At 39.2% G+C, this 27,995-nt stretch overlaps 2 protein-coding genes across 2 annotated transcripts in view; one reads left to right on the forward strand and one right to left on the reverse strand.

Moving 5' to 3' along the window:
• MYLK3 (myosin light chain kinase 3) overlaps window positions 1–14,504 on the forward strand; it is a 43,029-nt gene extending 28,525 nt beyond the window's left edge. Inside the window, exons 10-13 of the mRNA XM_029210297.1 lie at window positions 10,845–10,973; window positions 12,155–12,307; window positions 13,277–13,409; window positions 14,445–14,504. Coding sequence (XP_029066130.1) covers window positions 10,845–10,973; window positions 12,155–12,307; window positions 13,277–13,409; window positions 14,445–14,504 — 475 coding nt within the window. The remainder of the gene's footprint in view (window positions 1–10,844; window positions 10,974–12,154; window positions 12,308–13,276; window positions 13,410–14,444) is intronic.
• A 7,346-nt stretch (window positions 14,505–21,850) lies between these two features.
• Window positions 21,851–27,463, reverse strand: ORC6 (origin recognition complex subunit 6). The gene is made up of 6 exons (XM_029206781.1): window positions 26,904–27,463; window positions 25,496–25,659; window positions 25,192–25,281; window positions 23,894–24,006; window positions 23,429–23,497; window positions 21,851–22,394 (listed from the first exon to the last, which is right to left on the reverse strand). The coding sequence occupies exons 1-6, from the start codon at window positions 26,949–26,951 to the stop codon at window positions 22,204–22,206; spliced, it is 675 nt and encodes a 224-aa protein (XP_029062614.1). The 5' UTR covers window positions 26,952–27,463; the 3' UTR covers window positions 21,851–22,203.
• Between the last annotated feature and the right edge of the window lie 532 nt (window positions 27,464–27,995).

Here is a 27,995-nt window from a genome sequence, read left to right on the forward strand (position 1 = left end):
GGGACGTCTCTGAGCAGCCAGAAGAGACGAATGGACAGGGTTTTGTTACCTGCAGGCAGTAGTGTGCTGGTAAATGTTTAACAACCCACTGCGGCTGGGGCATGAGAGGAGGTGGGGTTGATTTGTAACCCTTGCTAACTTTGGCTGATTTCAAGCTACCAACATGACGTCACTGAATGCAGAGTTGGGAGGAGACGTGCACCATTGGCTCTCATGCACCAGTGAGAACCGGCTCCAGCACGACTCTGCGTGGAGGGGGACAGGAGGGATAGTGTCAGTTAGGGACCAAGAATAGGATGCACACTGCGCATGAGCAGGCTGGCCTGGGGAAGGCAGGAGCTGTGGATGGGACTGGGGAAGGAAGACACAGTAGAAGGTGAGGGCACTAATGGGGCATCCTGAGTAGGGAGGCTCAGATGTTGGAATGGTATCCAATAGGCCATTGAGTCTCAGATGGTGGGAGGTGAAAAGGGTTGTAGGCCAATTTACCGAAAATCGATTAGTCAAAATCTATTCCCAATACACACTACTATATACAAAATAGATAACCAACAAGGGCCAACTGTATAGCACAGGGAACTATAGTCAATATTTTGTAATAACCTATAATGGAAAATAATCTAAAAAGGAATATATATATATATATAAAACTGAACCACTTTGCTTTACACCTGAAACAAGCACAACACTGTAAATCTATATTTCAATAAAAAATTAAAAAAATCGATTCCAAACTGTCAGTCAAATTTGTTAATCTGGTTAAGGGCATTAATGGCAATAATTTTGCCCGTGGGAACAGAGGTAGAGGGCGAGTTCAAGAAAATATACACAGGGAGCCATATTTTTAATTTTAAATTTTTAATGTTTTGGCCGCACGGCATGTGGGATCTTAGTTCCCTGACCAGGTATCGAACCTGCACCCTCTGCATTGGGAGCACGGAGTCTTACCTACAGGACCACCAGGGAACTCCCAGGGAGCCGTATTTAAGAGAAAGCCACCCATGAAAAACTGCTGGGCACTGGAGAAGTGCAGGTGTCAGAAAACGTGGTACTCAGGAAATTGCACTTAGTGGAACTGGGCTGACAGGTTCACAGGTTCTGGCTGTGAGATGAAAGGAAAACATCAAAAGCATCCTCAATAGGCTGGCAAACTGGTCATTCAGCAAAAAGATTCTTTGGCAAATTGGTTTTTGACAAATTGGCCTGCTTCCTGGGAAGTGTGTCCTTCTAAAAGGAGGGATCTGTGGGGGGAATGTGCAGTTTGAGAGAGCATGCTTTATGCTCCGGAATAGTTAAATGTTTGTAAAGAGGGGGGAAATGACAAATTTTCCACATAACACGAACTATAGAAAGTACAGTTGTATTTCTGGGTGGGACTATGAGAAGGCGCTGAGATTCTGAGTGCAGGTATGACCCCCAGTAGAGTAGGGCCATACAAATCTTCAGAGATTCTGACATCTAGCAAGAGGGACCAGTTTTGTTTTTTGTTTTTTTTTTTTGCGGTACACGGGCCTCTCACTGCTGCGGCGTCTCCCATCGTGGAGCACAGGCTCCAGACGCGCAGGCTCAGCGGCCATGGCTCACGGGCCGAGCCGCTCCGCGGCACGTGGGATCTTCCCAGACCGGGGCACGAACCCGCGACCCCTGCATCAGCAGGCGGACTCCCAACCACTGCACCACCAGGGTAGCCCAAGAGGGGCCAGTTTTACACCAGGCTGGGTGGTGAGAGTCATCAGTGGGTCTAAGTAGGGACATGTCAAGGGGTCGAGAATGGAGACAGAATGGGAAGTATCTTGTTTAAATATCTTGGTCTCCAGAATGTTGGGTGCAGGGATGAGCCTCCTGACTCCCAGTCCAGTGCTCAGATTGGAATCTAAGCCCATTTCATCAGATCCTTTGGCAGGGCAAGGAGTTGCCGATCTCAAACCTTATGAGGCCGCAACCTCATATGTGACCTTATGATCACAGAGGGCCTCGCGCTGGGAATCTGGAGAGGGGCGTCTTAGTGGATATTTTGACACAGCTTTGGGGTGGATGGATCAGTTAACTATTGGTACAGCGCTGTTGTATAACAAATCACCCCCAAATGCAGTGACTTAAAACACCAGTTGTTTATCTTCCTCCACACATTTTCGAGTCAGCTGGGGAATTAGTATGCTGGACCCAACTTATACTAGCTCATGATAAGGAATCTTGTAAGCCAGTTGTCAAACATGGCCATTATTAAAAATTAAATTGTATAAGCTTACAATTAAAGAAATTATTTTAAAACAAAGATGTTACATTTTAAAAAGTTAACACTTCCTAATTATTTCACTACATTTCACAGTTATTTATGTTCATGAGTTTATTTACGCCGATTGTTATCTATATGGTGGAAAGACTATAGAATAGTGTGCTATTGCCGATCTCTTCCCAACTCTTCATTCAGTGACATGGTGATGGTACTTTTAAATCAGACACGGTGAAATCAGTATTTACACGATTGGCAAATGCTACAAATCAAAACTTAAAAGAAAATCAGATAGCTGGTTATTAAACTTTTACCTACAGACCACTGGTTGGGAGTCACTGATCTAGGCTGAATTGAACTGGGCTTGGATGCAGGACAGTGAGGACAGGTCTGTTCCAGGTGTGTCTCATTCTCTTCTCATGGTGATGGCCGAGGAGCAAGAGGGCACGCTCCTACAGCCTAGCTTGGAATTGGCCCACCATCATGTCCACCCACATTCCACTGGCCAAAGCGGCTCATGTGACCAAGCTCACCATCAATGGGATGGGGCAATATATGCCATATATAGTGGAAGGAACTACAAAGTCACATGATACAGGATGTGGCTGTGGGGCAGATGAAGCAGTGGAAACAGGAATGCATCCTGGGAAAGGGACATCCAGGGGCTGAGAGCCTGGACCTTCTCTCCTCAAGGGGAAGCCTGTTCCTCTCAGTTTGGCTTCTTGGCCCTGAGGCTCCAGTCAGGTGCCAGTGCAGGGGAGGAACAGACTGCCAGAGGAAGGCTCTAACTCTCCTCCCCTCCCTGGCTTCCAGCCACAGCTCAGCCACCAAGGTGATCTTTGTTGCTCTTTCACTGGATGAGTATGGTCTGTGTTGGCTCAGGGTCTGCGTTTGCCTGACTCTCAGCAAATGTGGAAAAGAAGAGACTGTATTTTGAAAACGCACATCCCTCATTTAAGGGAATGAGGCACATTGGCAGGATATTTATTTTATTCTTCTCTATTTCTCAATTGCCTCATCTGTAAAATGGGGACAATAAACTTACCTACTTCATAGGGTTGTTGTGAGGATGAAAAGTTTATATAAGTAAAACTTTTAGCATGGTATCTGGCGAATAGGAAGTGCCCATTAATTTTTTAAAATTAACACTTCATTTTTTAGAGGAGTTTTAGGTGCCCATCAAAATTGGGGGGAAGGAACAGGGATTTCCCATTTATCCCCTGTCCCCACAATGCAAAGCCTCCCCTCATCACCATTGATAAGCCTACATTGACACATCATAATCACCCAAAGTCCACAGTTTAAATTTAGGTTCACTCTTGGTGTTGTACATTCTATGGGTTTGGATAAATGTATGATGACATGTATTCATCATTATAGTATCATACGAAGTATTTTCACTGCCCTAAAAAGCCTCTGTGCTTCACCTGTTTATCTCTCCCTCCTCCCTAATCCCTGGCAACCACGGATCTTTTTACTGTCTCCACAGTTTTGCCTTCTCCAGAATGTCATATATTTGGAATCATACAGTATGTAGCCTTTTCAGACTGGCTTCTTTCACTTAGCAATATGCTTTTCTTTTAACTTTTTATTTTATATTGGAGTATAGTTGATTAACAATGTTGTGTTAGCTTTAGGTGTTTTAGGTGTACAGTTTTGCTGTACACCTAAAGATATCTATACACCTATATAGGTGTATAGATACACCTATATGATTCAGTTATACATATAGGTGTATCTATTCTTTTTCAAATTCTTTTCCCATTTAGGTTGTTACATAATATTGAGCAGAGTTCCCTGTGCTGTACAGCAGGCCCCTGTTGGTTATCCATTTTATTTACTTATTTTTATTGGAGTATAATTTCTTTACAATGCTGTGTTAGTTTCTGCTGTACAGTGCAGTGAATCAGTTAATGTATACATATATCCCTTCCCTCTTGGACCTCCCTCCCCCCAGCCACCCCACCCATCTAGAACATCACAGAGCACCAAGTTGATCTCCCTGTGCTATACAGCAGGTTCCCACCAGCTATCTATTTTACACGTGGTAGTGTATTTATGTCAAACCTAATCTCCCAATTCATCCCACCCTTCCCTTCCCCACCGTGGCCACACATCCGTTCTCTACGTCTGCCTTTCTATTCCTGCCCTGCAAATAGGCTCCTCTGTACCATTTTTCTACATTCCACATATATGCATTAATATACGATATTTGTTTTTCTCCTTCTGACTTACTTCACTCTGTATGACAGTCTCTAGGTCCATTCACATCTCTACAAATGACCCAATTTCATTTCTTTTTGTGGCTGAGTAATATTCCATTATATATATGTTCCACATCTTCTTTATCCACTCCTCTGTTGATGGACATTTAGGTTGTTTCCAGGTCCTGGCTATTGTAAATAGTGCTGCAGTGAACATTGGGATACATGTGTCTTTTTGGATTGTGGTTTTCTCAGGGTATATGCCCAGTAGTGGGATTGCTGCATCGAATGGTAGTTCTAGTTTTAGTTTTTTAAGGAACCTCCATACTGTTCTCCACAGTGGCTGTATCAATTCACATTCCCACCAACAGTGCAAGAGGGTTCCCTTTTCTCCACACCCTCTCCAGCATTTGTTGTTTGTAGATTTTCTGATGATGCCCATTCTAACTGGTGTGAGGTGATACCTCATTGTAGTTTTGACTTGCATTTCTCTAATGATTAGTGATGTTGGGCAGCTTTTCACGTGCTTCTTGGCCATCTGTATGTCTTCTTTGGAGAAATGTCTATTTTGGTCTTCTCATTTGTTGATTGGGTTATTTTTGTTTGTTTGTTTGTTTGTTTTTGTGGTACGCGGGCCTCTCACTGTCGTGGCCTCTCCCGTTGCGGAGCACAGGCTCCGGATGCGCCGGCTCAGCGGCCATGGCTCACAGGCCTAGCCGCTCCGCGGCATGTGGGATCTTCCCGGACCAGGGCACGAACCCATGTCCCCTGCATCGGCAGGTGGACTCTCAACCACTATGCCACCAGGGAAGCCCTGTTTGTTTTTTTAATATTGAGCTGCATGAGCTGTTTATATATTTTGGGGATTAATCCTTTGTCCGATGATTCATTGGCAAATATTTTCTCCCATTCTGAGGGTTGTCTTTTTGTCTTATTTATGGTTTCCTTTGCTGTGCGAATGCTTTTAAGTTTCATTAGGTCCCATTTGTTTATTTTTGTTTTTATTTCTGTTATTGTAGGAGGTGGATCAAAAAAGATCTTGCTGTGATTTACGTCAGAGTGTTTTTCCTATGTTTTCCTCTAAGAGTTTTATAGTGCCCGGTCTTACATTTAGGTCTCTAATCCATTTTGAGTTTATTTTTGTGTATGGTGTTAGGAAGTGTTCTAATTTCATTCTTCTACATGCAGCTGTCCAGTTTTCCCAGCACCACTTATTGAAGAGACTGTCTTTTCTCCATTGTATATCCTTGCCTCCTTTGTCATAGACCATAGGTGCATGGGTTTATCTCTGGGCTTTCTATCTTGTTCTATTGATCTATATTTCTGTTTTTCTGCCAGTACCATATTGTCTTGATTACTGTAGCTTTGTAGTACAGTCTGAAGTCAGGGAGTCTGATTCCTCCAGCTCCATTTTTTTACCTCAAGACTGCTTTGGCTATTTGGGGTCTTTTCTGTCTCCATACAAATTTTAAGAATTTTTGCTCTAGTTCTGTATTAAAATGCCATTGGTAAGTTGATAGGGATTGCATTGAATCTGTTGATTGATTTGGGTAGTATAGTCATTTTATAATATTGATTCGTCTAATCCAAGAACACGGTATATCTCTTCATCTGTCGGTATCATCTTTAATTTCTTTCAACAGTGTCTTATAGTTTTCTGCATACAGGTCTTTTGTCTCCCTCGGTAGCTTTATTCCTAGGTATTCTATTCTTTTTGTTGCAGTGGTAAAAGGGAGTGTTTCCTTAATTTCTCTTTCAGATTTTTCATCATTAGTGTATAGGAATACAAGAGATTTCTGTGCATTAATTTTCTATCCTGCAACTTTATGAAATTCATTGATTAGCTCTAGTAGTTTCCTGGTAGTATCTTTAGGATTCTCTATGTATACTATCATGTCATCTGCAAACAGTGACAGTTTTCCTTCTTTTTTTCCAATCTGTAGTCCTGTTATTTCTTTTTCTTCTCTGTTGCTGTGCCCAGGACTTCCAAAACTATGTGGAATAATAGTGGTGAGAGTGGACATCCTTGTCTTGCTCCTGATCTTAGAGGAAATGCTTTCAGTTTTTCACCATTGAGAATGATGTTTGCTGTGGGTTTGTCATATATGGCCTTTATTATGTTGAAGTAAGTTCCTGCTATGCCCACTTTCTGGAGAGTTTTTATCATAAATAGGTGTTGAATATTGTCAAAAGCTATTTCTGCATCTACTGAGATGATCATATGGTTTTTATTCTTCAATTTGTTAATATGGTGTATCACATTGATTGATTTGCGTATATTGAAGAATCCTTGCATCTCTGGCATAAATCCCACTTGATCATGGTGTATGATCCTTTTAATGTGTTGTTGGATTCTGTTTGCTGGTATTTTGTTGAGGATTTTTGCATCTATATTCATCAGTGATATTGGTCTGTAATTTTCTTTTTTTGCAGTATCTTTGTCTGGTTTTGGTATCAGGGTGATGGTGGCCTCATAGAATGAGTTTGGGAGTGTTCCTTCCACCTCAATTTTTTGGAAGAGTTTGAGAAGGATGGGTGTTAGCTCTTCTCTAAATGTTTCATAGAATTCACCTGTGAAGCCATCTGGTCCTGGACTTTTGTTCGTTGGAAGATTTTTAATCACAGTTTCAATTTCATTACTTGTGATTGGTCTGTTCATATTTTCAGTTGCTTCCTGGTTCTGTCTCAGAAGGTTATACCTTTCTAAGAATTTGTCCATTTCTTCCAGATTGTCCATTTTACTGGCATAGAGTTGCTTGTAGTAGTCTCTTAGGATGCTTTGTATTTTGGCTGTGTCTGTTGTAACTTCTCCTTTTTCATTTCTAATTTTATTGATTTGAGTCCCCTCCCTCTTTTTCTTGATGAGTCTGGCTAATGGTTTATCAATTTTGTTTATCTTCTCAAAGAACCAGCTTTTAGTTTTATTGATCTTTGCTATTGTTTTCTTTGTTTCTATTTCATTTATTTCTGCTCTAATCTTTATGATTTCCTCCCTTCTGCTAACTTTGAGTTTTGTTTGTTCTTCCTCTAGTTTAGGTGTAACATTTAGGTGTAACATTAGATTGTTTATTTGAGATTTTTCTTGTTTCTTGAGGTAGGCTTGTATAGCTATAAACTTCCCTCTTAGAACTGCTTTTGCTGCATCCCATAGGTTTGGATCATGTTTTCATTGTCATTTGTCTCTAGGTATTTTTTATTTCCTCTTTGATTTCTTCAGTGATCTCTTGGTTATTTAGTAACGTATTGTTTAGCCTCCATGTGTTTGTGTTTTTCACATTCTTTTCCCTGTAATTGATTTCTAATCTCATAGCATTATGGTCAGAAAACATTCTTGATATGATTTCAATTTTCTTAAATTTACTGAGGCTTGATTTGTGACCCAGGATGTGATATATCCTGGTTAATGTTCCATGTACACTTGAGAAGGAAGTGTAATCTGCTGGTTTTGGATGGAAAATCCTATAAATATCAATTAAATCTATCTGGTCTATTATGTCATTTAAAGCTTGTGTTTCCTTATTAATTTTCTGTTTGGATGATCTGTCCATTGGTTTAAGTGAGGAGTTAAAGCCTCCCACTATTATTGTGTTACTGTTGATTTCCTCTTTTATAGCTGTTAGCAATTGCCTTACGTATTGAGGTGCTCCTATGTTGGGTGCATATATATTTATAATTGTTATATCTTCTTCTTAGATTGATCCCTTGATCATTATGTAGTGTCCTTCTTTGTCTCTTCTAATAGTCTTTATTTTAAAGTCTATTTTGTCTGATGAGTATTGCTACTCCAGATTTCTTTTGATTTCCATTTGCATGGAATATCTTTTTCCATCCCCTCACTTTCAGTCTGTATGTGTCCCTAGGTCTGAAGTGGGTCTCTTGTAGACAACATATATATGGGTCTTGTTTTTGTATCCATTCAGCCAGTCTGTGTCTTTTGGTTGGAACATTTAATCCATTCACGTGTAAGGTAATTATCGATATGTATGTTCCTATTCCCATTTTCTTAATTGTTTTGGGTTTGTTTTTGTAGGTCCTTTTCTTCTCTTGTGTTTCCCACGTAGAGAAGTTCCTTTAGCATTTTTTGTAGAGCTGATTTCGTGGTGCTGTATTCTCTTATCTTTTGCTTGTCTGTAAAGCTTTTGATTTCTCTGTCAAATCTGAATGAGATCCTTGCTGGGTAGAGTAGGTTCTTCCCTTTCATCACTTTAAGTATATCATGCCACTCCCTTCTGGCTTGTAGAGTTTCTGCTGAGAAATCGGCTGTTAACCTTATGGGAGTTCCCTTGTATGTTGTTGTTTTTCCCTTGCTGCTTTCAGTAATTTTTGTTTGTCTTTAATTTTTGCCAATTTGATTGCTATGTGTCTCAGCATGTTTCTCCTTGGGTTTATCCTGTATGGAACTCTCTGAGCTTCCTGGTCTTGGGTGGCTATTTCCTTTCCCATGTTAGGGAAGTTTTTGACTATAATCTCTTCAAATATTTTCTCTGGTACATTCTCTCTCTCTCTTCTCCTTCTGGGACCCCTATAATGCGATTGTTGTTGCATTTAATGTTGTTCCAGAGGTCTCTTAGGCTGTCTTCATTTCTTTTCATTCTTTTTTCTTTATTCTGTTCCACAGCAGTGAATTCCACCATTCTGTCTTCCAGGTCACTTATCCGTTCTTCTGCCTCAGTTATTCTGCTATTGATTCCTTCTAGTGTAGTTTTCATTTCAGTTATTGTATTGCTCATCTCTGTTTGTTTGTTCTTTAATTCTTCTAGATCTTTATTAAACATATCTTGCATCTTCTCGATCTCTGCCTCCATTCTTTTTCTGAGGTCCAGGATCATCTTCACTATCATTATTCTGAATTCTTTTTCTGGAAGATTGCCTATGTCCACTTCATTGAGTTGTTTTTCTGGGGTTTTATCTTGTTCCTTCATCTGGTAGATAGCCCTCTGCCTCTTCATCTTGTCTCTTTTTCTGTGAATTTCTTTTTTATTTTTTAAGTGTTGAATACTATTCCATTTTCTAGATGTACCATACTTTATATTATCCATTCTCCAACTGAAGGACATCTTTTTTGCTGCCCATTAAATTTCAGCTAGAGGTTTTCTTCTTTTTCAAGATTGATTCTAAAAACCAACTTTCTCCACCCCCTTCCCCATACAGCCATCAATTCTCTTCCTAGCCTTCCTTAAACTTCATGTCCAGAATACTTTTTCTAGATCTTTTTCTTTTTGTAATTGTATAAAATACACATAACATAAAATTTACCGTGTTAGCAATTTTCAAGATTAGTTACAGTAGTCTTTATATATGTTCATATTGTTGTGCAACCAATCTCCAGAGCTTTTTTTACCTTGCAAAACTGAAACTCTGTACCCAGTAAATAACTACCCCTCATTTTCCTCCTGCCTTCAGCCCCTGGAAACCAGCATCCTACCTTCTGTCTCTGAATTGACTACACTGGGAACCTCATATAAGTGGAATCATACAGTATTTGCCTTTTTGTGACTGGCTTATTTCACTTATTGTAATGTCTTCGAAGTTCATCCATATTACCACATGTGTCAGAATTTCCTTTCTTTTTAAGGCTGAATAATATCATATTGTATGTATATACCACATTTTGTTTATCCATTCATCTGCTGATGGACACTTGGGTTGCTTCCACCTTTTGGCTATTCTGAATAATGCTGCTATGAACATGGGTGTATAAATATCTCTTCAAGACTCTGCTTTTAATTCTTTTGGATATATACCCAGAAGTAGGATTCCTGGATCATATGGTAGTTCTTTAAAAAAATTTTTTGAAGAACTGCCATACTGTTTTCCATAGCAGCTGCTCCATTTTACATTCCTACTGACAAGGTTCTAATTTCTTCACATCCTAGCCAACACTTGCAATTTTCTATTTTTTTCTGATGGTGTGAGGTAATGTCTCATTGTGGTTTTGATTTGCATTTCACTGATGATCAGTGATGTTGAGCATTTTGCCTCTTTCTATAACTCCTATTGTCTTCCCTTTAGCTATGATGCACAGTACAGCAGTCCTCCCCACACAGCTTCTACACAGGTTGTTTGTGCTCATCCGTGTGACCGCAGGCCAGTCACATAAGATATATTGATCTTCCCTCTTTTTGATTAAGATATATTGATCTTCCCTCTTTTTCAGATTGTAAATGCCTGGAGAAGGAGGAGGACTGTGGTTTTCTTATTCTCCACAGTGACTTAGGAAAGTCTGCATTTAGGGCCTGGGTGTGTGATGATTTCCCAGTAAACCACGTGTGGTGGGATGTGATGTCCAGAAAACATGGCTGACAGCAAGGTTTGGGGAGTGTTTAGCACCCCCCAAGGAATTAGCCGGGCATCCACAACTTCTCTCGGGGCTCACTCCCATTGTCCTCTGCACCCCTCCTCCCCAGGTACAAGCCTCGGGAGAAGCTGAAGGTGAACTTTGGTACTCCCGAGTTCCTGGCCCCAGAAGTCGTCAATTACGAGTTTGTCTCGTTCCCAACGGACATGTGGAGTGTGGGAGTCATAACCTACATGCTGTGAGTGCCCAGGGGCCTCACGCCCCACTGGGAATGGGGGCCATTTGTCTTAGTTTGGGTATCCTTAGAAGCAGGAAGAATTTGAGGGCAAGGAGTTTATTGGGGAGGCATCCCTAAGAAAAGCCAACAGAGAAGTGGGGAAGTGAAATGGGGAAGGAAGACAGCCAGTAAAGTGTGTGTGGTGGAGTCAGTAACCACTGTGGGCACCTGGAGTTTAATCCTGCAGGGAACTGGGGGCCACTGTGGGACACCCACTCAGAGCTAGGCCAGCTAGTGGGGGAGGGAGTTGGGGTATTAATACACCGACTCTAATCAGTTGTTGCTAGTGGGCTGGTCCCAGAGTTATTAATTCCCTGAAACTTCTGGGTGGATAAATCAGCTTCCACTGGAGAGAAAGCCCTCTGGCAAAGAAATGCAGGTGCTGTGGTGCAAGTGGGACTGGAGTGCATTGAAGAGGTAGGGAGAGGGGAGGGCAGGGCAGGGCACAGCTCCTGCATCTTCTAACTTTGTCCTTCTGCTCTGCACTCCCTGTTTTCTGTGGGCTGAGGAAGCAGAGTTAGGATGGGCTGAGAGGAGATCCGTGCACAGATTAAATGTCCTCCTCTCTCTCCAACTGTGGACATCCCTCAGCTATTTCCTCAGAGGCCCGACAAAATCAAGCTTTGCTCCCAGTCTTATTATTACAGTTTAACTGTTTCCCCACACTTTGTGTGTGTGCTACACCAGGTTGGGGAATATTGTGGCTCAAGGCCAGCCAGTGAAGTTGTCTCATCTCTCTGCCCTCCTCTAGAGGAGCCTAATAAAGCCAGTTTTCCTTTAGCCCCTGAGGCCTGGGTAGTCTCAGAGACATGCCAAGCTATCTTAATATTCAGTCAAATGTACCTGATAAATGGGCATATTGGGTTGGATCCCAATTTACTCTTTAATTCAGGGTAAGGGGGAATGTGGTGAGCATGATAGGGGACTTATTCCACCACTCTTCCTGTCATCAATTTTTCAGTGCTTCCACTTTACTGAGCGCACTGGACTTCTCCTGTGGAGAGGCAATGGGGGTGCTTTTCTTTTGAACCCTCTTGGTTCTGGTTAGTTCTGCTTGACCTTGTAAGAGTCTTCTCTGTATTGTCGATGTGTGTTGGCAGGTATAGCTTCCACATACTGACAGTCCTTTCTCTCCTCTGTAGGCTCAGTGGTTTGTCGCCATTTCTAGGGGAAACAGATGCAGAGACCATGAATTTCATTGTGAACTGTAGTTGGGATTTTGATGCTGACACCTTTGAAGGGCTGTCAGAGGAGGCCAAGGACTTTGTCTCCCGGTTGCTGGTCAAAGAGAAGAGGTACCCTTTATTGCTTGTCACCCATGATCCATCCTGATGGTGACCATCCATTTGGGTGCTGTGGAAATCAGGCTGGTGCTGGGCAGGGCTGCTGAAGCGAATGGTCCTTTCTCCCTGTAGTCCGATTCTGTTCAGGATTTCTTAGTCTGCTACTTCTTTGAGGAAAAAAAAGAAAAGGTAGCAGGGAAAGGGACAAAGGAAGTCAGTTAAGAAACAAGCAACTAGGAGCATAAAATCTAGACAAGAGTTTTAGAAAGGACCATATTTACAAATAAGGCCTATTTCCAAGTTATTGCTTTTCATAGGCTAATGTTGAAAAAAAGTTGAGATATGCAGTTGTTATTCCCCAGAATAAAAGACAGAAAACCTTATTTCTTGGTGATGAAGACCTACTTCGTTTTCAGTAGCTATATCAAGGTTATGGGTTGGGCCACTGAGTTTTCCAATACTCAGACATATGGGAATAACTACAAGTGGTGGGGCCCAAGATCTGGGCTCTGAGACAGCTCTTGTTCCCTGGCCTTGACTGTTTTGTTTCTTCCTTATTGTGAAAAGTTATGTGAGAGGAAATATATTTCTAATTCAGATGAACAAGTTGACATTATTCTCTGTGAAGAAAGATGAGCTTCTTTCAAGGCTCATGCTCTTTTACTTCTTAAGAGCAATTCCAGGCACAGCTGGCCCTCCTACTGTCCTGCCTTGATTCCCCAGCTCTCTCTGGGAGGTGGTGATTAATCACTAGGACACATACCCTCAATAGAGGGCAGGGAACATTTTGCTGACGACATTCTTGCACTTTTAAGGATGGGAATTTTAGGTAGTAGGAGGTCTTTTTTTAGCACGTGGCATGAATCTGCCTATATGATTAATCTGTTCCACTGACTCAGCTTCCTACCAATTAAACAGATTTTGGATAGCCAGAAAAATGCAACCCCAACTAAAAGTCTCACCTGCTGTTTGATTTCACAGCTGCAGAATGAGTGCCACACAATGCCTGAAACATGAGTGGTTGAATAACTTGCCTGCCAAAGCTTCTAAATCGAAAGTTCGTCTCAAATCCCAACTATTGCTGCAGAAATACATGGCTCAGAGGAAATGGAAGGTATCTGTTTTTCTTTTAGTAAAAGCAGCATTTGTTTTCTTAAAATGTCCTTTGAAAGAAGGGTACTAAGTTTTTACTTACGTTTTGATTCTAAATAGATTATTTAGGGGGAAAAATGTCTCACGTCAAAAACCTGTTACCTTCGCAACGGAAGAGGCCACAACAGTGAGAGGCCCGCATACCGCAAAAAACAAAAACAAACAAAAAAACCTGTTACCTTGATTAAAAAATGCCACAGACCGAAAGTGACTGGCATAAAAATAGCTTTCAATTCATACTTATGTGAACACTTGAAGTGACAGAATGAAGTCTGAGCGTGTGTTCTCAATGAACATCGCAGTGCAGCGCTCAGAACTAACTGCCCGTAGCTTGAGGATGATTCCTCCACATTTTAGAAAAAGGGCCTAGGAAAGCCCTATTAGGCTTTAAAAGCTTTATAATTTTGTTTACAACAGAACGCTTTGGAACCATGGACATAGAATGTCTCTCAAAAACAATTGTCCTCCAGGGAAGTGAGGACACTTTTGATATTGGCTTAGATCTTCAATAAAAAACAAAACCAAAATGCTTTACCCAGAGAGCCAGTATACAAGTACACGTGTACTCGCACACATGTGAAACAAAAATACTGTGACATTTGCTCCACAGAGTGTGATGCACTCTGATATTTTCTATTCTATGATATTTAGTTTCATTTAAAAAAAGTTGTTAGTCATGCCCCACCAATTTGATTTCATGACCCACTGGTGGGTTGTGAGTTACAATTTGAAAAATACCATTCTAGGGTGCTCCATTTTTCACGTGAAAAGGGTGGGATAACATATTTTCTCACTTCAAACTTGCTTTAAACATGCCCCTGAAAGTCATGTGACTGTTTTACTATAATTGTGCTAGAATCTTCTTTTCCCCTTTAGTTATCAATTTTAAACAAACCCAAGTGGCTAAACTTAAGCAAGTCCTTTTATTGTTTCTTCTTAAAGTAATTGATCTATAAATATGCCTTTTTCCCTTCCTTTTTTCTCTCCTTACCTTAAGAAACACTTCTACGTGGTGACTGCTGCCAACAGGTTAAGGAAATTTCCACCTTGTCCCTAATCCTCAACTCTGCTGCTCCCATGGGCCCAGAAATTACTGAGACTTGTGGTGAAGTCATGACTGAAGATTTTTAATAATCTGGCCTTCTACTTATTTTGTAAAAAAAGGTTATGGCTGTTGCCTTCCTTGTGGATGAAAAGTGGCTGTAAAGAGACTGACCTAAGAACTTTTTTCTGCCTTATAAGATCAGTTGAAATGCTGGGATTACTTTTCAAGTGTACCTACTTTTGGTGATAAGTGTAGGCATGCTTTAGGTAGGTAGGAAAGCTTCTACTTTGCATATGTCAAATTTAATGTCTAAGCTTACTCTGATTAAAGAACCCAGTGGACTGTCACCCAGGGCATGTTAGTATTACCTCCTCCAGTGCAAAGAATTCCTAGCATTTTGACTTGCTCAGGTGTGAGCTGACATTTTGTACTACATTTGTTGCTCTAGTGTGAAGCAATGTGGATTTAGGGCAGAGATCCTCAAACTTGTTTTAACGTGTGCTCCCTTTTGAGAATCAAAACATGCATCCTTTAATATTCTTTGAAATTTCAAAATGTACTGACTGTCATGGCGATATCAGAGCAATGATAGTTTTGAATATGCTTTTAAAATCTGTACATACCTCTACCCTCTCCTAATTCTGCCCTGTCCTGGCATTGGCAGTCTCCCTCCTGATCTCTCTTCCACAGTTATGAATCTATGGTCTAGTAAGTCTGGGAACTGATATGTAATATGTGAAAGAGAGATAAGAATGTAATGATGTTCAGCTTTCTGAGAGAAACACAGAAATGATGCATCAAGAGAAAACAAATGAAAACTGCTCTCCTACTGTTTTATCAGGTATATACCCATCACTTAACTAACTTCAAGAAATTATTAACAGGAGTACTTTATTATTCAAAAGGAAACAATCCTTTTAATTTCCTTAGTTGTAAGGAAGTTTTTGTGCTATTCTCATGACCTTCTTGGGCCAGAAGTTTTTAGTTACTTTTAATTTTTAATTAGCCATGCAACAGTTTCACAGCCTTTCAGGACTTTTGTCCCATAATAAAGACTTTTTTTATTGTGGGGAGAGAGGCAGAAGATGGAGATATTAATCCTCCTGCTGCATTTCTTCGGTTATAACTTTCCTCTGGAACACTAACCCCTGTTGGGAAGCTAATATTTTCAGTATCAGCACATCTAGGCCTGCTCCAAGCTTGTCGGCTTGTGGATGAATATCAGAAGAGATGGCTGCTGGAAACCTCCCTTTCATGGGCCAGTAACAGTGATTTGGTAAAATGCTTTATTTTTAAGGTGTTCTGAAGGCAGCCTCCAGAAGGAGCTATAGAGGATATCTATAGTTCTATCTATAGTATGGTGATTCTTCCCTTCCATGGGACTTCACATTCTTGGGGGAATGCTATAAATCTTCTCCCCAGAAAAATGTAGTTAGTTATCCTGACCTAGAGCACCACTCCCTCATAGAAATATAATATGAGCCATATACATAATTTAAAATTTTCTGATAGCTTCTCTAAAAATACCCCGGTAAAATTAATTTTAATAATTTATTTAACATATCAAAACCTATTTTAATATGTAATCAATATAAAAATTATTGATTTTTTTTCATACTAAGTCTCCAAAATCTGGTGTGTATTTTACACTTAAAATACATGCCAGTTCAGATTCTAGATTTTTATCAGACATACAATTTGTATTTAGATTTCATAAAATTTACTGTGGAAAAATATAGTCACATATTCAAGTTGTTCAAGCATCTTAAATATTTTCTAGTATTTTTACGATTAATTAAAATGAAATAAAATTAGAAATACAGTTGCATTAGCCACACTTTAAGTGCTTAATAGCCACATATGGTTAGTGGCTTCTATATAAGACAGGGCAGATCCAGAGAAAATCCGATAGCTATCAAATTTTAATTTTTCCCCCTATATGCTGTTATTCTCTACCTAGAGAAACTTTTCAACAAAGTTCCTTTGAGGGATTTGTTTAGGCCAGGCCCACACAAGTGAGAGGTACTGCAGAAGTTAGCTTCCCTTATTTGAAAGGTGAGGGAGCTTTTATGAAACTTTAATTTTCTGGATATTTTTCATTCTCTGCTGGTGTGTACTTGAAAATTTTTTAGATTGCAACTTTGCTAGCATTAACTATTTCAAACGGGACTTTTTAATTTGAATGAACAGTCATTGAAAACTTCTGGGAAATCAATGATACTCCAATATAAAATAAAAATTAAATTTAAAAAAATGAAAGAAAACTGCTGGGCAGAGGAACTCTGAAAGGTAGTCAGGACCCACTTTTTTCACCTAGCAGATTTGGTGAGGGTGTGGGGAAAATGGAATTTTTCACTTTTGATTAATATGTATCCAAATAAAAGTCATGCCCATACTTTCACCCGGCAATTCCATTTCTAGAAGTTTATCCCTCAGCAATACTTGAACAAGCGGGCAGAGATGTATGCAAAGTGACCTTTACTGTAGCAAAATGGCCCATATAGGTTGAAAACAACCTATATGTGCCTATCAGCAAGGGTTTAAATTTTGCCACATACATATGGGAGGTTACCTTGTAGCCAGTAAAGATAGATCTTGATGTACTGAGTTTTATTATGAAAAAAATTATAGAACATATATATGGTATTATGCCATTTATGGAGAGACATGCTTATATGTGCATTAAACTTTTCTAGGTTATGCAAGAAAGTTAACAGTGTGGTGTAGAAAGTGGGTGATGGGGAGAGAGGGAATTCTACTTTTCACTTTATTACTTTCTAAATCATTTGAATTTTTTTTTAACAATGAGCATGTATTGCTTTTAAAATTAAAAATTAGCAACCCACTGTCAAGTGTGGACCTTGTCTTGACCCTGATTTGAGCAAATAAACGATAAAAAGATATTTCAGAGACATCCAGGGAAATTTAATTCTAAATTGCATATTTGGGCTTCCTTGGTGGCGCAGTGGTTAAGAATCTGCCTGCCAATGCAGGGGACACGGGTTTGAGCCCTGGTCTGGGAAGATCCCACATGCCGCGGAGCAACTAAGCCCGTGCGCCACAACTACTGAAGCCCATATGCCTAGAGCCTGTGCTCCGCAACAAGAGAAGCCACCGCGATGAGAAGCCCGTGCACTGCAATGACAAGTAGCCCCCACTCACCTCAACTAAAGAAAGCCCGCGCGCAGCAACGAAGACCCGATGCAGCCAAAACTAAATAAATAAATTTTTTTAAAATTGCATATCTGATGATAGAATTTCTATTAATATTGTGACGTATGATAATGGTAATGTGGCTATAATGTGGGTTAAATGACTTCAGGAAAAAGGGAGATACAGTTAAGCAAGTGTGGCAAAATCTTAACTGTTGGGTTTGGGTAGTCAGTATGGGGTAGCATAATATTGTCTTCTAGTAAAGAGGTATATATTTGTTGTATACATTTGAAAACTTTCATGATAAAACATTTTTTAATCAGTTAAATAAGCCAAGAGGAGCTGTTAAAGAAATGAGCTTCCAGAAAGTCTTTACAACAGTACTGAAATATGGACCCACTAAGTAGTAAGCTTCCATAGCTGGAGTATGAATGTGTTGGAAAATTGTGAAGGATTCCTGCCCTAGGAGGGCATTTGGACAAGATTGCTTTAAGGCAATTCCCCTACCCCATAACTAGTTTAAAAAATAACGAAGTACCTACTACATTCCAGATAATCAAGATATATTACCATCACCTGCTTTCAGGGCATAGACGAAAAAGTCACAAACAGTACTTATTTATTCTCATGAAATCAACAGTGAAAAGGCAATCTTAAGAATGGGAGAAAATATTTGCAATAATTTTTTAATAGGGGGTTAATATTTACACTATATAAAGAACAACTCAACAACAAAAAACCTATTAAAAAAATGGGTGGACTTGAACTGACATTTTCCCAAATGGCAAACAAGCACATGAAAAAGTGCTCACTAATCATTAGAGGAATGCAAATCAAAACCACAATGAGATACCACCTCACACCCATTTAGGATGGCTACTAACAAAAAAAACAGAAAATACGTGTTGGCCAGGATGTGGAGAAATTGGAACCCTTGTGCACTGTTGGTGGGAATGTAATATGATGCAGTTATTATGGAAAACAGTATGGTGGTTCCTCAAAATTTAAAAACAGAATTATCAAATGTCACTTCCAGGTAAATGCCCAAAATAATAGAAAGCAGGATCTCCAAGAGACACATAACTATACACGTCTATAGCAGCACTATTCACAATAGCCAAGAGGTAAAAGCAACCTAAATGTTCATTGACAGATGAATGGATAAAGTGTGGTATATCCACACAATGGAAAATTATTCGACTTAAAAAGGAAAGAAATTCTGACACATGCCACAGTATAGATGAACCTCAAGGACATTATGCCAAGTGAAAAAAAGTAAAAAAAAAAATACCATATGATTCCACTTAGATGAAGTATCTAGCTAGAATAGTTAAAATTCAGACGGAGGTAGAATGGTGGCTGCCAGAGGCTGGGGGAGGGAGGAATGGGAGTTGTTTAATGGGTTTCATGGGTAGAGTCAGCTTTGCAAGATGAAGAGTTCTGGAGATCACAAAACAATGTGAATGTACTTAACACTAGTGAACTGTACTCTTAAAAATTGTTAAGATAGTGAATTTTATATTTACCACAATTTTCAAAAAAAGTGAATGTGCTTTAATTTTACCTGGTGATGAATAGATTGCTTTGACCCAAAAGTAGAATCTAAATCTTGGTACCCAAATCAAATTATATACCTTCTTAAAATAAATGAGGAAAAGGCTCACATCCATTTTAGATCAAAGTAATAATAGAAGCACTATTTAGTGAATGTCTTCTAAGTGTCACACACTTTACAAATATTACCTTTAATTCTCACAAGGTAGATAATATTTCCATTTTATAAACAAGGAAACTGAAGCTCATTAAGGTTGTAATATTTCCTCAGGGTATAAGTGGCAGAGTCAGAATTTAAATGCAAGTGCATGTGGTTCCAAAGCTCACGTTCATTCCCCTCTACCACATGGCTGTGGGACATTATGCATGTGTGGGAACATTTGATTACAGCATTTCTCTAACCTTAGCTTGCTAAATGTCTAGAATTAAAAGGGGCAGGGAAAGAAAATCACTCCCTTAGTTACTCCTGTTCTATGCAGCAGGTATTATACCTTATTTACAGCAGATAGAAGGCAACCACTATTATTGATTCCATTCTGATTAGGCTTTAAAAATTTGGATGCAATCACTTTATTGCATTCTTCATGGAAATATTTAATTAGATCATGTATTCTTTATTTTTGAAAGTTAATAAACTTTATTTTTTAGAGTTTTTAGGTTCATAGCAAAATTGAGCAGGAAGGACAGAGATTTCCGCTATGCCCTCTGTACCTGCCCATACCGCCTCATCCACAACCTCCTCCACTATTGACATCACCCGCTACAGTGGGTGTATTTACTACAGCTGATGAAACTACAATGACACATTGTTATCACCCAAAGTCCATTGCTAACATTAGGGTTCACTCTTGGTATTGCACATTCTGTGGGTTTTGATGAATGTATAATGATATATATCCACCATTGTAATATCATACAGAATAGTTTCACTGCCCTAAAAATCCTTTATGCTCTGCCTATTCATCTCTGCCCCCACCCCAACCCCTGGAGACCACTGATCTTTTTACTGTCTCCATAGTTTTTTCCTTTTTCATAGTGTCATATACTTGGAGCCATAAGGCCTTTTCATATTGGCTTCTTTCACTTAGAAGTACGCATTTAAATGTCCTCCATGTCTTTTCATGATGTGATAGCTCATTTCCTTTTAGTGCTGAATAATATTCCATGGTCTGGATGTACTACAGTTTATCCATTCACCTACTGAAAGACATCTTGGTTGCTTCTAAATTTTGGCAATTATGAATAAAGGTGCAATAAATATCAATGTGTAGGTTTTTGCAGACATAAGTTTTCAACTCATTTAAGCAAGTACCAAGGTGATTACTGGATTACATGGTAAGAGTATGTTTAGTTTCGTAAGAAGCTCCCAAACTGTCTTCCAAGTCGCTGTAACATTATGCCTTCCCACAAGCAACGAATGAGAGTTCCTGTTGTTCCACATCCTCGCCAGCATTGTTCTTCTCCTTCAATATCGACTTGTTGTTCTGGGTCTTTTAATCTTCATATAAACTTTAGTCTGTTGATGTCCACAAAATGCTGGGACTTTGATTGGAATTGTGTTGAATCTATACATCAAGTTGGGAAGAACTAACATCTCAACAATATTGAGCCTTTCTATCCATGAACATGCAATCTCTCCATGCATTTTATTCTCCTTAGATATGTTGATATTTTATTGGAGTTTTGAAGTTAGCTTTGTAGTAGATCATGTATTCTTAATTTTGGTTAAAATCATGTCTGGCATGATGCCTCAGAGCCCCTAGCAACTTATCTTTCCAGGCCCTTTTCCATAGTTTTAAAGTAAGTATTTAGTAAGGTTACATTTTTCAGTATGTGGATATCAAAGAAAATAAACCTTGGGCTCTTTTTTAAAGTATAATTGACTTACAATATTATATAAATTTCAGGTATACAATATAGTGATTTGATATTTCTACACATTATGATCACCAGTCTAGTTATCATGTCATCACAGTGACTACATATTATTGACCATATTCCCTATGCTGTACATTACATCCCCATGACATTTATTTTATAACTGGTAGTTTGTACTCCTTAATCTCCCTCACCTATTTCACTCATCCCCCCTACCTACCTCCCCTCTGGCAACCACCAATTTGTTGTTTGTTTTGTCCATTCGTGTTTTGTTTTTAGATTCCACATGAGATCATACGGTATTTGTATTTCTGTCTGACTTATTTCACTTAGCATAATACCCTCTAGGTCTATCCATGTTGTCACACTTTAGTCTGTTTCTTAATTTTTTAATATGATGCTAATATATAATTATGTGAGACCTCTATGTGTTTCTTTCTGTATTTTAATACTTACTAAATACTTATACCAGGAGCTGTACTAAATGCTTTACATGTATTAGCTCAGATACTCCTCCAAATTATTCTATGAGGTAGACATTATTTTTATTCCTACTAATTGATTTGGTATAAAGAAGCTAATTAATTTGCTCAAGGTTTCACAGGTGGTAAATGGCTGAGCAGTGTTTTAAACCCAGAAAGTCTGATTCAAGAGTTTGTGCTCTGGGGAGCAGTATGGTTCAGTGTTCAGCAACCTGGGCTTTTTTCCCGCTAGAGTAGATGGCTTTTGGCATACCACAGATTCTCCCAAACTGATAACAACTGCTCCTTGAATGCATATAAAAATAATATTTATTAACTTAGGTTGTACTATATATTTAGTCAACCCAAGAGATTAACACAAAAACTTAAAATCTTTAGACTCCATTCAGCTTGAATTTCATATTCTGGATAGGACAGGAGACTGTCTTTGCTTAAAACAAAACAAGAAAGCAAAATGGTTTCAATGACATTTTGTAGGAGAGAGCAGACCTGTGGAGAGCCAAGGCTGAGCCAACCAGGCACTGTGGCTTATCTAACGAATTTGCTGCCCATGTGAGAGCCACCCTGCTCAGCCCCAATGCTGGTTTCTTTGCTATTAAGGATAGGATCCTTGTTATAAAAGTTCAAACAAATTTCCAAAGTCCTCACATCTTCCTTGAGGTGGCAGGTGCACTGCTGGTTTGCAGTACAGGTGGTCCGGAAGCTGAAATCACTGTTGTAGCCTTTTGTGCTTTGGCAGCATTTTCCAAAATTTTCCTTTTCCACTGTTCGTAATCCTGTGTCAGATCTTCATCTTTTTGCGGTTTATGTGGGATCTCTACTACATTCTCTATTTCTATGAGAGAAAAAAAATTTTGTTTCAAAATCCTTATGTTTACAAATGAGTAAGAAAGAAGTAAGCTTGTTTACTTTAAAACGTCTATCTTAATTAAGGTAATAGGGAATAAGATACCAAAATGAGAAGTGGAAACAGAAGTTAACACATCAGTTTTTCGCTCTCCCTTACACTCCAAGCATTCCAAGACATCTTGATGATAGCTAACATTTATCAAGCCCTGAATCCAGCACTTTTTAATTGTATTATCTCATTCAACCCTCACCACAATTATGTGAAATGGGTGCTAATATTAATCACATTTTATAGATTAGGAAGTTGAGGCTCACAGAAATTGTCACTTTCCTAAAATCACAGAACCACTCGGTGGTAAAGCAGGATTTGAACCTCAGCAGTTTGCCTTCAGGTGTATTCTTAATTACATGATACTTCTGTAAACTACTGCTTGGAAAACTGGTCTTATCAAATGATTAACTTCCAGGATTTAGTTAAAATCTGACTTTTTTTTTAATTGAAGTATAGTTGATTTACAATGTTGTGTTAGTTTCTGGTGTACAGCAAAGTGATTCAGTTATACATATATGTATATTCTTTTTCATATTCTTTTCCATTATGGTTTATCACAGGATACTGAATATAGTTCCCTGTGCTACAGTAGGACCTTGTTGTTTATCCTTCGTATATATAATAGTTTGTATCTGATAGTCCCAAACTCCCAATCGAACCCTCCTCCTTGGCAACAAGTCTGTTCTCTATGTCTGTGAGTCTGTTTCTGTTTCGTAGATAAGTTCATTTGTGTCATATTTTAGATTCCACATACAAGTGATATCATATGGTATTTGTCTTTCTCTTTCTGACTTATTTCACTTAGTATGATAATCTCTAGATCCATCCATGTTGCTGCAAATATAAAATCTGACTCTTGTCAAGGCAAGCTGCTAAAGCAGCAAAGGGCTGTTCACTGCATTAAACCCACTGTACACTAATCCCATTGTACTAATTTCAACGTTCATCCGGTGTTAATAATGCTTCACCCGTTGCTGAAGGTTCAACCACTGTCTTCTTTTTCTTCCATGGTGGAGTAGCTGAATCTCCAGGCTCTCCTTTAGGGGAAAAAAAAAGTATTATCAGAGTTAATTTTTCTCCTATTTTCAATTTTAGTTTTGGGGCTTATTTTGGATCACAAATAAAAACCAGATACCTTGATTGACCAAATACTAGGATAAGGAGAAGGCAAATGATCTTGCCCTTCTCTTTTCTTTGGCTTTTCATGTCAGACTTCAGAACAGAGATCTATTTTCTAGGTATGAATTTACAGAATCACAGGGTTGGTTTTTTTTGTTTTTGTTTTTTAGTTATTAAGCTATTTTATTTGAAAAATAGAAAAGAACAGTAATTTTCTCAGTAAAAACCGATCTTGTCTACAGATAGACAAGAATATATATTTCAGAGACGTTCTTTCAAATGACACGTTCTTGCAACATGGAATGAATACTCACTGTCGATCTGCTGCCCAATCTTCTCTAACTGTTTACAGAGTCGATCAAACATGGCTTTTTTTACACCGGATGTGGCTGCCATTTTATTTCTGTCCACCTTTAGCTTTAGAATCCTACAAAAGAATTTGATAACTTACTGTTCTTAAGATCAGTATTGTTATCTTCTTTGGCCAACCAGTTATCAACTTATTTCCTTTCCACTAAGGCTTTATGAAGAGCCCCCAACTGTTTAATTTTCCCTTTATTTCAAACATATATCATTAGCTAAAACCATGCAAACTTACCTTTTAAAGCTATTTATTTAGTTATTTATTGTACTGCGAGAGTTAAAATGCACACGGGGTCTGTTACATAACAAATAGGGCACATAAAAACATTTGCTATAGTACTTCATGCTTTATAGAACTCTTTCTTATACATCTCAGATGTTAACTTGTTAAATGACAATTACAGCATTTTAAAGTGTTTAACTCACTTTAAACACTTATGATGCTTATATTTATATGACTACAAGAATATAAACCACCCTCCCCTCCAAAAACTCCCTCCCTAATAACACTTCACAACAACCACTAATGAAAAATACAAAACAAACTTATTTAAAATAACAGACCCATTCAAACCTTTCTTTGTTCAGTGAAATGTGCTTTCAAAAGTGAGGTTGTCAATACTGCTTTCAACAGCCATACTCCCTCCACACATACATATACCTTTGTTGAAATAAAGGGACTATTTCTATTCACTAATAGTAGCTAAGGGAGCCAAACACACCAAAATTAGTGGTTCAATAGTAAGAAACCTATTCTTTAAGCACCAGCTACAATTTGTTTTCTAATGAGTTTTCCAGCAAGATAAAACAAGACAACTTTAGACACAGATAACAATTACTAATATTTCCAGGGTAAAATTTCAGTATACACACAGATAACCCCAAAGATTCAAATTAAGAATTTATCATTGAAAAGTTTTATAAATTACTTGAAAAAGAGTTGCAATCAGTACTTAAAAAAATGTGACTGGAAAATCACAACTAAGCACTGTTTCAATGATAGGTTTCATGACTTAGCGTACATATACATATATGTGGCTGTCACTTGGCAAGTGGGCTTTGGGCAACACTAGTTCCTAGTTGTCAGGTCCATCGTGGGATAAACTGAGAATCGGGTCACTTGGCCACTATTGAGGTTATTTAGGAAAATATGCTCTGAGTTGAAATCAACTAAATTAGAAGTATTCTTTGGCAACGAGAAATTTATTTATAAATTATAGACTTTTCTGAATGTTCAAAGGACACTTACTTGCATGCTGAAAGTAGTGCAGCACTGGTGAAAAGCGGCCTGGATAAGTCAAGATCCACTTGCTGTGTTTGTGGAAGACTGGACTCATAGCTAAGTGAAAGCAGTGTTTGCAGAGTTATTTGTTAGAAAATATTATTTCAAAGAAACTGAAAATGCAAATCAGAACTTACAAACTATTTAAATGTATAAGATATGCATTCTGTCACTTCAGCATATTAGTTATTTTTTAAGACGGAAAATTACCATGACATTGGATATTTCTGCTTTATGTATCAGTATCGATTTTCAGTTATATGCCTCATACCTTTGCAGTATCTTTGAAGCCATGTTCACTGCTTCTGTACAGCTAAACTGTACAGCTAGGTCTCTTATTCCAATATTCGAGTTCAGGCCCAGTAAACACTCAAAAGATTTAAGACAACTCTGATACATCTTCTTGTTGAAACCAGAAAGTTTAATTAAAAAATCCTTTGAAAGGAAAAACAGATGAATCATAAAAATCGTAAGTGCTGTATATTAGTGCCTTTAACACTTGTTCAATAAGTCAACTTTTCAAGATTAATTAATTCTGTGGCAAGTCACTCTACCTAAAGGTTTAGCTTCACTTAGTCAAAAATCAGTAATCATATCAGGCAAGTTAAGTACCGCTGGCAAGAAGCTCATACTATAGAAAGGCAGTCATGCATGTGTGCAGATAATTTAAAATACAACATAGTGTTACCACAGCCAAGCTGTGAATTAAAAAACACAGGAGATGCATATATGGTTATTTGCTTTAACAAAGGTGCCAACGTGCAATTCATTGGAAAAACAAAGGAGGGAAGTAGTGGGAGTGAGGTGGGGAGGGAGAGTGTGTGTGAAAGGGAGATAAGAGGGAAACTGGGAGAGAAACAGGAGGATCAACCACTGAGGTACACCAACTCTGCTTGGGAAAGGAAAGCTTAATAAAGGATGTAACAGCAAGGCAGGGTCATTTTAAGACAAACAGGAGCTTGCTAGAAAAGCATTCCAGGTTAAAAAAAAAAAGGCATTGCATTTACAAAGTCAGTCATTAAGATGCATGGTCTGTTAAGTGAATAGTGTAGCTTGAGGTTAGTAGGGTTCAAGAAGGGCTGGAGAGTTTGATGGTAATGGGGAGCCAACCCATGGGGAGCCAATGGTGTTTTTAATGCCACCACTTTTATCAGTGTACCATTATGTGACAGGCACTGTGTTAACAGTGTTACATATAGTACATTGTTTCCTCCTTACAATTATCCAGTGAAACGGATACCTTTATCCCCATTTGATGGATGAGGAAACTAGAGACTCACAGAGTTAGTAACCGGTGGTGTTGAGATTTGGTCTCAACATGTGAGTCTTGCCATAGCTTGGCTCTCAACCACTGTGACACTGGAAGAAAAATAATACATGGGTTTTAAAGTATGTGATTTAGGAGAATGATGCTAGTGGCAGTGTGGAAGACAGCCTTGTGTAAAGAAAGAGGTGCTCAGGAAAACTAGGTAGTAAAGAATAGAGAGAATGTTGCAAAAAATTTTTTTTCTCAAACTCTACAAAATGATTCTAAAGTTCATCTAGAATAACATACGAGAATAGCCAGGAAAATTCTAAAACACGGAGTTTTGATGGGGGCTAGTCCAACCAGAGATGAAAACATGATTAAACTTCAGTGTTGCACCAGATTATTCAGACATTCAGTGGGACCTACTTACCCTGTCCAAGGGGCACTTCATGCAGGAAGCTGCAAGGTCCAGGCACATGACTGCATTGCTGGTTTCTGTGGTTCGTGACGCCAGGCCAATACACTTCACATGGGACAGTCGCAAGTACTCCTCTGCTTTCCTGAGCAACACATTCACTAAAACTCTTTCCCAGAAGTTTGCCCAATACTTTGGTAAACAATGAATTCAGCCTGGCGGACTTCACTCCGACCCTAATTCCTATGCAAGTTTATTTGGGGCTGGGAATGAAACTCACATCTTTTGGGGGAGGACAGGGTTCTACAAAACAGAACAAACCCTCTGATTCCAGACATCACTGTGCTCAAGTACTTTCAAGCAAAAGTAAGTTCCTGAAATCCTCCCAAAAAGGCCAACCCTTCTTTCAGCCTTCCATTACTGGAACAAGCATGAACTGTGACACAGGCAGGCAAGTGAGACCAGGGTTCCTCCTTCCTCTAAATCTGTGTTCTTGGGACTTCCCTGGTGGTGCAGTGATTAAGAATCCGCCTGCCAATGCAGGGTACACGGGTCCGATATCTGGTCCAGGAATATCCCACATGCCGCGGAGCAACTAAGGCCCTGCATCACAGCTACTGAGCCTGCGCTCTAGAGCCCACGCGCCGAGAGGCCATGCTCTTCAACAAGAGAAGCCACTGCAATGAGAAGCCCGCGCACCGCAACTATGAGTAGCCCCCACTCGCCGAAACTAGAGAAAGCCGGCGCACAGCAACGAAGACCCAACGCAGCCATACGTACATACATACATACATAAATAAATAAAAATAAATCTGTGGTTCTCAAACTTTAGTGTACATGACAGTCACCTTGGGGCTTGTGAAAAGATTGCTGGTCCCAGCCCGAGTTTCTGATCAGTAGGCCTATAGTGGGGCCTAAAAATGTGCATTTCTACCAAGTTCCAAGGAGATACTGATACTGCTGGTCCAGGAACCACACTTTGAGAACCACTGTTCTAAATGATCACGAGTCCAGGAGGTGTTCCTTTCCTTCCCTTCCATCACCTAATTGACAGTCCAAGCACCCAGGCTAGCCCTGCCCTCCCAGTTTAACTACAATACTTTCTTT

This window comes from Monodon monoceros, unplaced genomic scaffold (genome assembly GCF_005190385.1).
Source record: "Monodon monoceros isolate NGI ecotype Baffin Bay Population unplaced genomic scaffold, NGI_Narwhal_1 Super_Scaffold_10, whole genome shotgun sequence".
Lineage (NCBI taxonomy): Eukaryota > Metazoa > Chordata > Mammalia > Artiodactyla > Monodontidae > Monodon > Monodon monoceros.